The sequence below is a fragment of the Tricharina praecox genome (assembly GCF_024521635.1).
Source record: "Tricharina praecox strain CBS 144465 chromosome Unknown BZA05scaffold_9, whole genome shotgun sequence".
Taxonomy (NCBI): Eukaryota; Fungi; Ascomycota; class Pezizomycetes; order Pezizales; family Pyronemataceae; genus Tricharina; species Tricharina praecox.
In genome coordinates, this window is record NW_026250411.1 from 31,260 (window position 1) to 44,712 (window position 13,453).

The following is a 13,453-nucleotide window of genomic DNA, read 5'->3' on the forward strand; positions in this document are numbered from 1 at the left end:
TTCCACTCCACTTTTAACCGTCGTGTTTTAATTTTACGACCTCCACTCTTTCGCTTCCTTGTGTCTGGGAGCCACTATCCTTCTCTTCTCCATCTTCTTCACCATTGTCATCCCCATCTTCTTCACCATCGTCATCCCCATCCTCTGATTGATCACCCTCTCGACTTTGTCCACCCTTCTCTACAACAGCCTGCTCCCCTTCCGCCTTCTTCTTCGCTTCAGCCTCTACTTCTGCCTGCGCTTTCGCCTGTGCTTCCGCCATTGCCCTCTGCTTCCCCAGCAGCTCTGCCGTCAAAATATCAATAACGCCTTCAAAATTCTTATCCGCCCACTTCTCGGCATCGTAATCCCACCATCCCTCGACGATGCCATCCTCTCCCGGTCCCGCTTCCTCTTTCCTTCCAGGCTCAATCTCCCACTTCAACTCCGCCGCCTCCAGCTCCCCCTCTGCCGCACTGGCGGTGATTGTATTGAACCGGTCCTGTGCCATCATCATGGCGCGTGCGTACCGTGGGTTACGCATACGCGTGTAGATCTCCAGTCCCAGCGGCACCGACGCCGCCTTCCGTAGACACACTGCCAGCGTCTGCGCCGCCTCAACATGATAGCTCATCTCCAGATGCGGTGAATGTGGCGGAAACGTAAAGCCATTATCGCCAAACATCAGCACCTTCCTACTCTTCCTGCTCACCAGCGTGCTCGGCTTCTGCCTAATCTTCAATCTCGTGCTCGTCGTCTCCCCTGCCTTCGAAAGCGCGTGAACCAGCCCGCCCTCCCACCCCTCAACCAGCTCCTCGAGCAGTAGCTCCCCCTCGTTCTGCATATCCAGGTCGTACGCATCGAAGACCACCTCCTCGCCGCCGCCGACGGTCACGGTGGAAACGTACGCCCCCTCACCCACCCAAACGTCCACCCTATCCTTATCGACCAGCTTCCTCGCCTTCTCATGCTCGCCCAGCTCCGCCGCCAGCACCGACCCGGTAGTGACCGTCCACTTCGTATCGATATCCGGCCACCCCTCCTCACCCGCACTCGCAAGAACATGTTTCCGGGCCAGCGACCCATTGCCGTCGCACGCAACGATACAGTCCGCGTAGAACTTCTGGCCGTCGGCCGCCAGCGCATAGGGCCGGCCATGCGGCAGCGGGCCGTCCAGGTCCTCGGGCGCATCTTTGTACTCGACGATCTCGGTGTTGAGGACTAGCTTTGCGGTCGTGAAGTCGAGGAGGAGGTCGAGGAAGTCGGTGGCCGTTAGGGCGAGACAGTGCGTGGAGGTGCCACCGCCGCCGAGCGCGGTGCGCGAGAGGGATTTGCCGGATTTATACCGGCGGTAGTGGAGTGTCTGTGTACGCATCGTCGCCGTCAGCCGGGCCTCCCCCATCACCGTCGGAAGCTCCTAGGTACAGTACATACCTCTGCCGCACACGCCGCCTCCTGCAGGTACCCAGGCAGCTTCTCGTGCATTCTCTCCAGCACCGTCAGCGCGTTGGGAGCCAGCCAGACCAGCCCTCCGCTTGCTCTGTCGTCGCCCTTGAAGTGCTGCACGCCCTTCTGGTCAACAATTGTGACGGTAAACCCCTGGGCCCTGCAGAACAGCGCGACGAGCAGCCCGTGGATGCCCGCGCCGACGACGAGAATGTCCTTTTTTGCAGCCGCGGCGGCTTCGGCCTCTTTTGCGGCCTTCTCGCGCCGCGCTTCGCGTTGTGTAATTGCGACGGCGGTGACGACAGCGACAATCATGGTTTGTGTGTGGGATATTGGGGAGGAGAGGTGGTGAGGGGAAGTGACGTCACGCGGTGGTGAGGTACCTATATGTAGATGAGGGATCTACGCAAGGATGGGAAGGGTGAGAAGGAATCATCGCATGTGATGAGTCTCATGGATCAGCCGTCTAAAATTTCTGTGGGAACATCACGATATATATTCGAGCGTAGTAATTCTTCAGAGGTCAAATCGCTATCAAATCCGAAACCACGGCTTGTCTTCTATTTTCCCGCCTACACTGCTTGTATCCATCAAGATTCATGACCATCAAACTTCCACATGAATCGAATGTAAACAGATCCACCCCATCAGACAGACCTGGGCAAAGCCAAACAAACTAAACATAAATAGGCCATACAGATCGCCCCCATCAGACAGACCCAGGCAGAGCCAAACAAACTGAACACAAACCGACGAAACACAATCATGTCCCTAGAAATCAAATGTAACACGATAAAAACCCATTAACACCTCCCAGTGCGCGAATAATCTCCTAACGCCAGATCGCAAACATCCTACGAGCGCATTCACTCCCATGCTTCCTTCTCCGCTCTTCGCGTGTCCATCTTCGCCTGCTCGACCTCGGCATCAAACTGATATGTCACCGATATGCGAGGCCGAAGAAACCTAGCCCTGGGCATCGAGTACAGATCCTCGTCGTCGGGGCTATACTCACGTTTGATACCCGTAATTCCAGTCAGCGGCGAGCTCTCGGGAGACGAGCTCTTGGCCGGGAGCATCATGCGCGCTGACGGCGGCTGGTACTCCTCGTCCTCGTCGTCAGAGTCGGTGACAACTCGGGGCCGGCCGCGGCGGAAGGTGGCGCTCAGAGCGTTGGACATGGGAGCGGCAACCGCATCAGCAGCAACCATGGGAGCGTCGGCCATGGGGGCGTCGGCCATGGGAGCGGTGAGCATAGGAGCGGTGAGCATAGGAGCGGTGAGCATAGGAGCGGTGAGCATAGGAGCGGTTGCCATGCGAGCGGTGACCGGGCTCACAGGATAGCCAGCGTGTCGGCACAGCGCATCATACAGTCGGCGATCGTACATAAAGGGTTGGAGCAAGATGATCCGGAGACGCAGATGCAGGGGATCACTCTTTGCCCGCTGAAAGTACCCCATGAGTGTTTCTGCAGAAATGATGTCGGCGCCTTTGTCCTTCGAAGGGATAATTCCCTTGTCGAAAAGCATCTGCCGACCCCATTCCTTCGACAGGATTTCTTTACACCAATCGATCCGGTAACGAAGGTCGAACGTGTTCCAGCGTTCCAGGGGAAGACAGCCATCATTGTAAGGAAGGTTGCAGGCTTTGTAGTTTCCGAAGTACTTCCATGCGCCTGGGCGGGCAGCGATAAACAGCGGGTGGACATTGCCAGCCTGCACCTTTTCTCGGAAGAAGGTCAGAGCTCCAGGCTGGCCTGGCTTTTTCGGCAAGAACCGATTAAGATCGGTCGATATGGCAATGTAGAACTGGAGAGGGGCAATGTTATAAGGGAATGAGATGTTTTTTGCCGGAACGGGAAAAGTGAGTCTTGGACCCCCGCCGAGGACCTTGGATATTTGAGAATCTCTGTTCCAAGTATGATGTGAGATCGGCTCGTCTGGAAATGTGTCGTTCAGCTGGTTCCGTAGGCTGTTGATACATTCTTCAATGGTGGGACAGGGCGAACTAAGGTCGCCGACTGACATCGGCGCGGCCGGGGGGATAGCCAAAGAAGTGACTCCATCCGCGCCTTCGCCATTCTCTCTAACTCTATGTGCTCCCGAAGCCGTGTGTGATCCGCGTGGCCGGTATGGTCCGCGTGGTCCGCGTGGTCCGCGTGGTCGGTATTGTCGAGATGGTCGAGATGCTTCTTGCGACTCATGTGCTCTGTCCGCTCCGAATATTCCTTGTGCTCCACTCATGACAGCATCTTCGGGTAGCGGCAGTGGCCGAATCGTCTCATCGTCACCCTGGGGCTCCAGCCGTCTCGGAAACAGTGGCAGTGGCGGTTCGGATGGACTGGCAATTGGAGTGAAGCGACCGATGGCGATACTGTTGTCCGTCGATGCACGGATAACCCGAGAATCGGACCCCGTAGCAGGAGGGCTGATGGTGCTACCAATCGTATTATCAACCGATGAGCGGGACTGGGCAGTTTTGTTCTTCGCTTCGGACCCTCCTTCCACGGCTTTAGCTTCCGGAATGTACTCCTTGTGCTCCCAACACGCCTCGAGCGCTGCCTTCTGCTCGTATTTATCCTTGATGGCCGTGTACGTATTCTCCACAACCTCTCTGAACTTCCTCTGCGCCTCTTCGATCTCTTTAGTCTTTGCCTGCGGAAGCGACGGACCAAATGTGGTGTAAGCTCTCGCAATGATATCATCCACTCGCTTTCCCTCGTCGTTGGTTGACTTTCGTAACTCGGCGATCTCCTTGTCGAATTTGGAAATGCGAGAGAGGAGCCACTGGGGATACGGCGGTGGCGACTGACTAGCGATAGACTTGGTCTGGGCGGAATCGGTGGTGCGAGGTGCAGATTCTTCGAACTTTACTGGCTGCGAGTCGGGTCGGGCCGACGGTACTTGATGGTCGGCTCCCAACATGTCGTCGGTTAGGTCGATTGTTATGCGAGACATGACGTGTGTGACAATCAAGGGTATTCAGGCTCGTTGGTGTTCAGCTCTAGAGATATTAAAGTTAGAGTATGACAAACGGAATTGCGGCGGACTATGGGAATGGATAGGTGAAGGGTGAATCTTTCATCGGGCATGTTGTGGGAGGGGATCAAACAACCACCCGATCGGTCTTCATACCTGAGAAGCTCTTGAGTAGTCAAAGGACACACTGTAGCTGTGCATTGGTGGGGGAGTGTTGTGAACGTCAGCGAGAGATGATTCCGGAGGTATGTTGGTGTCGTGAGATCAATGGTTGAGCAGCGATACTTTGAGTAGAAGCTGTGAGGTTACACTCACTCGGTTGAGGGGCCCTTAACTCTAGCGTTCCTTAACTCTAGCGTTCCTTAACTCTAGCGTGGGCGGTAGCGTCAACTGAAACAGTTCAAGTGTCGTCTGCCGCCTTGGAACCTTGAAAATGGATGCGATAAGATAGAAAGGCGTGTAGGGGGCAGGATCGAAGGAGATTTGAAGAGGAATGGCGCCAGAGGCGATTAGGACAGACTGGGATACTGTAGGCAGAGCAGCCAGCGGTAGATAGATCACAAACATCATCGTTCTCTCTATCTTTCTTGAGTGTCCACTATGGGCGCACATCAAGCAGACCCAGTCTACTACTAGTAGTCGAATAACAGATTCAATATCCAGTGTGATGTTTGACTTTCCCTCGCGACTTCAAGGTTGGATTCCCTGCTTTGTGAATGCTGTTTCGACTCAAGTACTCACGTACTGACGCGTTTACCATACGGCCACGCAAATGACACACGGCAGCCGCCACTCTCATCATCAAGCTTTGGGTAATAAGAGAGAATGAAGGATTAGCCGCTTTCCACCCCCTTAGAGGAATCTTGCCGGCCGACCCGCGCTCGGTAGATGCCGCGGGGTGTGGGCCATGAGAGACTTGAGAAGGCAATGGCAGTGCTAGGTATTAGCTCAATAGAAGCTCCAGGCAACCGAGACAACACCTTCAAAGGTAACGACCATTGTGCCCCTCTTTCTATCTAGAGAGACAGAGAATATCGATTTATCGTCGTATACGGCCTTCTCCCATGCGCCATTTCGATCTTTCGCGGATTCCGCCCGCGGTCTGCCGACCAGTGTCGCAAGTGATCCCCAGTGATTTCGCCCGCGGTCTACCGACCAGTGTCGCAAGTGATCCCCAGTGATTTCTCCCAGACCCTGCAACAGTCAGGTACCTAGTTTAACTGGGTGGAGCAAACAGACTGGTTCAGTTGGCGGGTAGATTGTAGGCAGTTCAGTTAGTACGGTTTTGCTTGTGATTTTCAATCTAGGTATGGTGGTTTAACTGTTAGATAAACTGACTGGCGGTTGGAAAGAGGACGTTTCAGTATCCTATCCGCCAGGTGACATGTCCTTCAACTCCACACTTCCGTCTGCCGGTATATCCAATCAATTCTCTCGGATCATAATCACCTACTCGGACGAGAATTCCAACCGATCAATTAAAGTGCTGTAAAACGTGAGTATAATCGTCTGAAATAGCTGAATCCATGTTTTCTAAGTGCAGAAGCGAACCAGCTGAACCAATTGAACCAATTGACCCGGTTCTAACGGTTGGAGGGTCTGATTGCGTCCGTCCTTTCCGTCCGTCATTCCAACCCCGCACTGGTAGCATGGCAGTCTGCAGATTCCTATCATAGTAATATAGAACCTCGTTCGGCACTAGGGTTTTCTCGTGCTGTCGTCTTCCCGAATAACCAGGTGCAAAGTACGTGTACTTCTTGTGTGATTACTCTACCTGGTAGAGTACACAGAACGTCACTTACGGCCCCACGTTGTCCAGATCTGCAGGAACAATGGCAAAAATAAACACCCATGTCCCGCCCCTCACCCCGGATCTCCTGGCATCGTCGGACCGGAGAGGGGCCTACCTACTATGCACATGGCGAGCCTTTACGGAACTCACGGCTGCAATTCCGATCAGCCTGCACACGATGCAATTCCAGTTTATATTTGCCGTCGCGGGGAACAACATGCCGAATACCTAACCACTTCCTATATAAACGAACGGGGCCTACGATGTCACCGACGATTCACCCACGAAAGATACGACAATCATCGCAACCGAAAAATGGGCTTTTCAATCCGGTCCACCGTCGCGGCCGCTGGTGCGCTGCTGCTCCTCTCAGCCTTCGCCGCCGCAGCAGAACTGAAGGAAATCACCAACTTCGGCCCGAACCCCAGCAACGCAAAGATGTATCTCTACGTGCGTCCTTCTTTGCTTCCTGCCCTCTCTCGGAGTTCTTGCTAACTCGCCCAATGCTATCCAGGTCCCAGACAACGTCCAGCCTTCCGCCCCGCTCATAGTCGGCATCCACTGGTGCCACGGGACGGCGCTCGACTTCTACGCGGGGACGAAGTACGCGGCGACGGCGGACAGCAAGGGGTACATCGTGATCTACCCGTCCGTGAACACAACAGACGGGTGCTGGGACGTATCCAGTGCCGCCTCGCTCACACACCTAGGCGGGGGCGACTCCCTCGCGATCCACTCGATGGTCTCCTACGTGCGGCGCAAGTACTCGGTCGACAGCAAACGCATCTTTTCCACCGGCATCAGCTCGGGCGCAATGATGACCGAAGTCCTCATGGGAACGTACCCGGACGTCTTCGCGGCCGGCAGCGCGTTCGCCGGTGTCCCGTTCGGCTGCTTTGCGGGCACAAGCACGTGGAGCGATGACTGCGCCACTGGGAAGATCAACCATACGGCGAGGGAGTGGGGGAATTTGGTTCGCGCGGCGTATCCGAAGTATAAGGGCAAGCGCCCGAGGCTGCAGCTGTTCCATGGCGATCAGGATGAGATCCTCAGCTTTAAGAATCTGGGCGAGGCGGTCGAGCAGTGGACAAACGTGCTGGGATTGAGTGCGAAACCGGTGAAGGTCGAGCAGGACCTGCCGAAGGTCGGGTGGACCAGGAGTATCTATGGCCGCAAGGGAGAACTGGAGACCGTGGTCGAGGTCGGACAGCCGCATAATCTTGTGGTGCTTGAGGACGAGGGTGGGTTTATCTTTCTTCCCAGACAGGGGAGCAATTGATGCTAATGGCCTAAACAGCGCTGCGGTTCTTTGGGCTATAAAAGATCAGATGGGCCATAGGGGCATCCGGGTTGCGGTCAAGCAATTGGGCATGGAAAACATAGGGCCTACGGATGATCGTGCAGTGGACACTGGATATACGAGATGATTTTATGAAAGAATAGAGTCGCAGCAGTGATCTCTAGACGCACAATTACAAGCACGAGCACGGGCTCTAGTGACGAGTGTGCTGAGTACAGCCGATTCGAGTCAACCCAATTGTCCCTGACCCGTAACAAGACGCAACTGGTGCACGACCTTCCCCCGCCGCTTCTCCACTCACAGCCACCGTCGTCCAAGACAATACACCGTAACAATTCCAAGCCCTCACGAGCCTTTCCAAGCCCTCTCGAGTCTCGAGCCTTTTCAACCTCCCAATGCCGATTCACCCTCGGCTCCGCCCCCCACTAGCACCGCCATCACAGCCCATCACGCGCCCTCCAGGCGTTCACTCGCTAGAGCTCGCTGGAGCTCCAGGAAAAGACCCTGGCCAGTGGCAAGTCGCCGATGGCCATGGTCAGGTCTAGGCTCGTAGCTATGCGACAATGAAGTGATGCTCTCTCTCCCTAAAGACCCTTGGCAAGCTACCTATAGTACCTAGAGTACTCGTAGCCTTGAATAGTCGCTAGTTGCTGGTCGCTGATCAAGTGCACCGGTTTATGTGCACCTGTTTCTGTTTCTGTGCCTGCGCCTGCCCCAGGTTTCCTGCATAGGTACCTATCGAATCACCAAGACAGGATTCTCCACAGCCCATCTAACGGGATTTTCCACAGACCACAGACCATCGCTACACACATACTTCATAGCTAGGCCCCGTGCAGTCCTGGTGCTCTACTAGTCCACCGTTCAATATTCCCGCGTGCATATGCATGCACACAGGCGTCTCGGAGATACCGGTTCCACAACTCGACTAACCAGTTCTGTTAACACAGCCACACATAGGTAGCTCGTTAAGCTTCGTGGTGACAAGATTCCACTGTCTATTGCTACCGTATGATACTTGCGCGGATCCGAAACCCACCCCTTCCAACCATAACCGAGCCCCACACCCGAAACCCCGTAGTTACCCCAGTCCCCAGTCCCCAGTCCCCAGTCCCCAGTCCCAGGCTACATACAGACATACAACCAACCACAACGCCAAAATACGCCACAGGGCTCCCAAGAAAAGAAAAGAAAATACAAGAAAAGCAACAAGCCACGCCACAACAGTTCAGGAAAGTCGCCCAGCAGATGCATACATAAGTTTAAGTAAGTAAGTAAACCCTCAAAATCCCTCATGCACGCCCCTAATCCTCTCTGCGAGGATCCTCATGCCGTTTCCCAGGGCCGGTGTGACTGTATAAGCGTTTAACGTCAGTGACCAACCCAGACCAACGGGAATCAAACTATAAACGGCGGGGCACTTACTTCCCCACACCCACGTATCCGCCAGCAGGTCACCCCACATTCTAGCCAGACTCTGGGTCAGAGGCCCGCCAGCGCTCAGATCGAGATCTGCCTCTTCGAGGAGGTGGCGCACGCTGTCGTAGACCCTCATCTCCTCGGCGTCCCACTCGTTGCGCGGGAGGTTTTCGAGAGAAAACATCCATCTCAAGAGGAACAGGACTATTCACACTGCGTCAGTAGATGATGGGGGGGAATGGATGGGGGAGGGGGCTAGGTAGCACGCACTGCAGTCCCAACCAGCGATGGCGTGATCGACACTCCAATTTAGCGCGGCGGTCTTACGCACCATAACGTGCCCCGCCCGTACTGGCATCTCGAGTGCCTCGGTGGCTTTTTCTGCCGCACGGGTGACAGCCGCACTGCGCGGCGTGCCCTCCAGGACGTAACTCACCACCGCCTCTAGGTCTAGACTCCCTTCCTCCGGACGGATGATTGCCCTCATCTGTGACGAGGCGGGCTCGAACTGTGTAAACTGCCTGATGTAGGCCTGTCGCAGTAAGCCCGCCGCGCAGAACCATAGAGACCCGCCGGCGTTTGGCGAGATGTTTTGATGTGTGTAGATCAGACAGTTCTGGAGGCGGCCGAGTAGCTCCTCTGATTCTTGGGCCATGGTGAAGGGCAATATACTCGGTGCGGTGAAGCCGAACAGTTGAAGAGACTTCCGACATTGTGTGACCTGCCATTGCTGCGAGAGGAGACCATGCACCAGGACCAGACCACCGAATGCACTGGGCCCGGGCTCCAATACTGGAGGCGCGCCTGGTAATTGAGCCCCAAAGTAGTACTCCAGAGCGTTTTTGAATTTAGGGTCCGATACTGTGAAGTTGAGATTGGCTTCCCACACTTCGGCGTTGGGAGACTCCCAAAGATCCTCGGAAGCCGGTAACTGAAGATGGACCTCTGCGCAAGATATTGCAGGTGGGAGGTTGAAGGTAATGGTGATCAACGATTGCAGGATGTATATGCCATAACAGAGGCGCTTGAACGACTCGATGTCGACCCAGTCGCGCCAGGTTTGTTGTTGCAACGGAATCTCTTCCCGACGAAGAAGCAACGCCTGGGCAGAGCGGAAAAACTAAAACTATCAAGATATATTTTGACAGGAGGTAGGGATTATGGAAATTACCACGGCATATGAGCCCTGCTCGGCCACGGTATCATTGATGAGCTCTCGCTCTGCGCTCCAAATCCCAAAGAATCCAAGGAGAATCTTGGTGCGCATCAACCAGGCCTTTCTATCCGGCTCAACGCGCTTCCATTTGACATCTTCCACGGCCACGAAGCGTTTGGTCCACTCGTAGAGATACCTCGCACGCCGTTTTTCAAGGCAGTGCTGTGCGCCGATGCAGCATACCGCAAGAAGAAGGAGCGCCTTGGTACCTTTGGGATAGAATGTGCCGAGATGCAAGATCGGAAAGTTCTTGTGGAAGCTGTTGAAGTAGCTGTCGAGGTATCTCTGGAGGGTAGTGGAATTTGGCAGACAGAAGCCCATCATCAGATCTCGGGGGTGTGATGCCGACAGATCCTGCAGAATCCAGTCCTTTGTGGAATCATCGATATTGAAGGCCGGTTTCGGCACCGCGCTTCGGTTGATTGACTGTATCAGTGATTGGTTGGAAACATCCGAAGCGTTCGTTCCTCGTCGCTTACGGAATTGTGAGGGTGTCGGAGGGATAATATATTCCTCGGTGGGGGTCATGACGTCCATCGAATCGTGGAAGAGGTCCGTCATCGAATCACCCTGCGGTGCCACCGCCTCTTCGAGTATATTTTCAAGTCCCCGGAACTCTGGGAAACTGTGGCCATGGTTTTGGAAGATGCCATGGACCGCTGCAGCGGCCGCGATACCATCGATGGTATTGTGCGGCGAAGACCCCAAAGCGTCATCCTCCCTCTCGGCGCCCGAAAAGAGCTCGGAGAAATCCAAGTCGCTCTGAAGCGTACCAAACTCCACCTCGCCGTTCCTGTCCTCGACCGGCGGCCCGGGTGTGTTCTGCTTCCGACTGATTTGCTCCGAGGCGAAGGACTCCGGCGGGGTCAAGGGCTGGATTACCTCGGTGATGGAATGGATCGAGTGGATGGAGTGGACGGAATCTCCTCTCGCACGCTGGTGGTGAACCGATGCTGGCGACGAACCACCGGGAGAGAGGCTCAAGAACGTTTCGCCGTCCGCCTCAGCGAAGCCCATCGTGTGCGCATCTGTAGACTCCTGGAACGAGAGCAATGTAGTCGTCGAATCCGCATGGAAGTCCGTGCCCGCTTCCGAGGCTCGTCGCCGTTTCGCCGGCCGGTTCGAAGATTGTGGCCGACTACTGCTGTGCACCGTACGTTCGTGTCTCACGAGCAAGTCTCTGCAAGAAAGCTTATTGTCAGACTTGGTAGCTCTGGGATTCTCGAATTTTCAATGACGCTCGTACTTTCTCGAGAAATAGCATCCGCAAAAAGAGCATCCGAATGGTTTCTCCAGGGTGTCTAAATTGAGGAGCACGCAACGTTAATTTACCGAGCACACCGGACCGCCGCCTTGTCCGAAAGAGAAGAACTCACGAGACCGCTCATGCCTAACACAATGCTCACTCCTCCGGAACGTTGTGCTGCAATGTCCGCACTTGTAGATTCTCTTCTCCTTCTGCGCAGCCTGGGCGGCCGCCGACGACGGCAGGGTCAGGATGTGCTGGAACGCGGCGGCCGCATCGTGCTTCTTCGACTGTTTTGTCTGCATCTTGAGAGTGAGCGTCATACGATACTGATCTGTATCCACGTCCGGGAAATCCGGGGAAGCCGACAATCTCGATAAGCAGAGGGGGGAGCGAGTTCGAGGATCCGCTTCTGGCGTGACGGAGTTTGCGTTCAGTGGTGTGCCGATGGTGGAGGAAGAAGCAATAGTGAGCTGATGATGATGGTGATGATGATTGATGGAAGGGGACTACAACCATACGCATCGTGGTGGTGGTGGACCAGGACCCAGGAGTCGGCGGTGCAGCGCAGCGCGCACCCACACGCTTGTGGGGCCCCAGATCCGGGCCATTGAGCAGAGTTTCCCACGAGGGCTAGACGGAAGACCGAAACCCGCCACCAGTGTCAGAATGCGGGGAAAAGCGTGTGAATCGGACCAAGTCTGGGGTTCCGGAACAGCGGTCGGGGCGAGATGTGGGTCTCGTTTTTTAGATGAATTTTCATCCAGTGCGGCTAGCCGCAGGGGGGTTGGAGCAACTGGCTGCTTGTGATACTTCAACTGTTGATGGCTGGAGCGACTGCTGCTGCGGAATAGCGTCATGAAGAATTGGCAAACGAGACGCGACCAAGGAACGATGCAGATGCGAGCGCCATGGGAGTGCCCACGGCAATGCTCGGTTACTAATCGCTCGCAGCCCCCCACGCGAGAATTTCTCCACCAACGGCTCGACGCGATACTGCTTCGGAAAAGACGCGTTTTCATCGTCTCGTGATCCGCATACACTCGGGTAGGGATGTCGGCGATTGAACGCTTTAGTAAAAGAGCAAAGGTCTAATATGCCCGCGCTGGAGCTAAAAAGGTCTAATAGAGGGGTTTCGCAGTTCTGAGGGATCTCTGTGAGGCGGGTTGTTAGCGCGCGGAGCCCTCTGGTGAAAAAAAAGGCGCTTCGCAAACCTGAGGTCACCGTAGGTGCGGGCTGAGAAAAAGTGGACTACTCTCGAAATTAGCGGTTTAACTAGTGTACACTCAGTAAAAATTCTCCGCGACAGAGGAGAGCAGAGTACAGCGGCGCCGACAGGAGAGCAGAGCACGGCAGTATAGACAGGAGTACTCCAACATCACCATGATGCGCACGAATCCTGGGCGTTCAATCGCCGACATCCCTACCCGAGTACTACCTATCCCGGACACCCCGGGGGTTCCATGGGCTTACATGTTCATTACCATAGCAGCCTGCGTACTTTGGTTACAGTATTAGAGTACCTCCATAGCAACGTGTATCTAGGCAGTTCCAACGTCCAGATCGCTCGTATCCGTAAGCCAGATGTTGGAACTTGGAAGGACCGCCGTTATCCGCCCGCTTTATCCACCACAGCCAAACTTTTAGCAAAGCCTCCACAAGCCAACTCCACTGTCCAGTCTCAGCACTTCCACGATCTTCTATGTCACGGATTCGCACGCCACAGAAGCCACTTGCCATCAATCAACACTCTCCATCTCTCTCTCTGGCTTGCGGAGTGGCAACTCCGCCAGCAACTCTGCTGGCTCAAGTACCAACATACATATGCGAGCGGGCAAGAACTCGGGCAGAGTTAGAGTAGAGTACTAATGGTTTTGCCGATTTTCCGGATTCGCACGCTAACTAGCCGTTGGTGATCTTCATCGGAACTCACGTCGGTTCATGGTACCGTGCATACAGTTGACCGCGGTTCGAAAAATGCACTTCTCGTACATATAGTACTGTGCCCGCCGTTCTAGCCGTGTCGTTTCGTGGCTCACGGTTTTTCTACAAAAGGCTGCGAGAGACTTCCCTGATC

At 55.0% G+C, this 13,453-nt stretch overlaps 4 protein-coding genes across 4 annotated transcripts; 1 reads left to right on the forward strand and 3 right to left on the reverse strand.

Annotated features, from left to right (window-relative positions):
* Nucleotides 1-13: 13 nt before the first annotated feature.
* Nucleotides 14-1,771, reverse strand: BZA05DRAFT_473076 (uncharacterized protein; the record flags this gene model as incomplete). Its single annotated transcript, XM_051488045.1, has 2 exons — nt 1,414-1,771; nt 14-1,342 (listed from the first exon to the last, which is right to left on the reverse strand). Exons 1-2 carry the CDS (start codon nt 1,738-1,740, stop codon nt 14-16), a joined length of 1,656 nt encoding a protein of 551 aa, XP_051340231.1. The 5' UTR covers nt 1,741-1,771.
* Nucleotides 1,772-1,975: 204 nt separating this feature from the next.
* Nucleotides 1,976-4,646, reverse strand: BZA05DRAFT_473077 (uncharacterized protein). Its single transcript, XM_051488046.1, has 2 exons — nt 4,560-4,646; nt 1,976-4,428 (listed from the first exon to the last, which is right to left on the reverse strand). The coding sequence occupies exon 2, from the start codon at nt 4,380-4,382 to the stop codon at nt 2,292-2,294; it is 2,091 nt and encodes a 696-aa protein (XP_051340232.1). The 5' UTR covers nt 4,383-4,428; nt 4,560-4,646; the 3' UTR covers nt 1,976-2,291.
* Nucleotides 4,647-6,510: 1,864 nt separating this feature from the next.
* On the forward strand, nt 6,511-7,515 carry BZA05DRAFT_417806 (esterase/lipase; the record flags this gene model as incomplete). Its single annotated transcript, XM_051485476.1, has 3 exons — nt 6,511-6,645; nt 6,710-7,436; nt 7,493-7,515. 3 exons carry the CDS (start codon nt 6,511-6,513, stop codon nt 7,513-7,515), a joined length of 885 nt encoding a protein of 294 aa, XP_051340233.1.
* A 1,262-nt stretch (nt 7,516-8,777) lies between these two features.
* Nucleotides 8,778-11,681, reverse strand: BZA05DRAFT_417807 (fungal-specific transcription factor domain-containing protein; the record flags this gene model as incomplete). Its single annotated transcript, XM_051485477.1, has 6 exons — nt 8,778-8,848; nt 8,921-9,118; nt 9,185-10,034; nt 10,086-11,274; nt 11,377-11,431; nt 11,507-11,681. 6 exons carry the CDS (start codon nt 11,679-11,681, stop codon nt 8,778-8,780), a joined length of 2,538 nt encoding a protein of 845 aa, XP_051340234.1.
* Between the last annotated feature and the right edge of the window lie 1,772 nt (nt 11,682-13,453).

Excerpts from the sequence above, each read along its gene's own strand:
- BZA05DRAFT_473077 (XM_051488046.1), bottom strand. The coding sequence starts at position 4,382 with ATGTCTCGCATAACAATCGACCTAACCGACGACATGTTGGGAGCCGAC.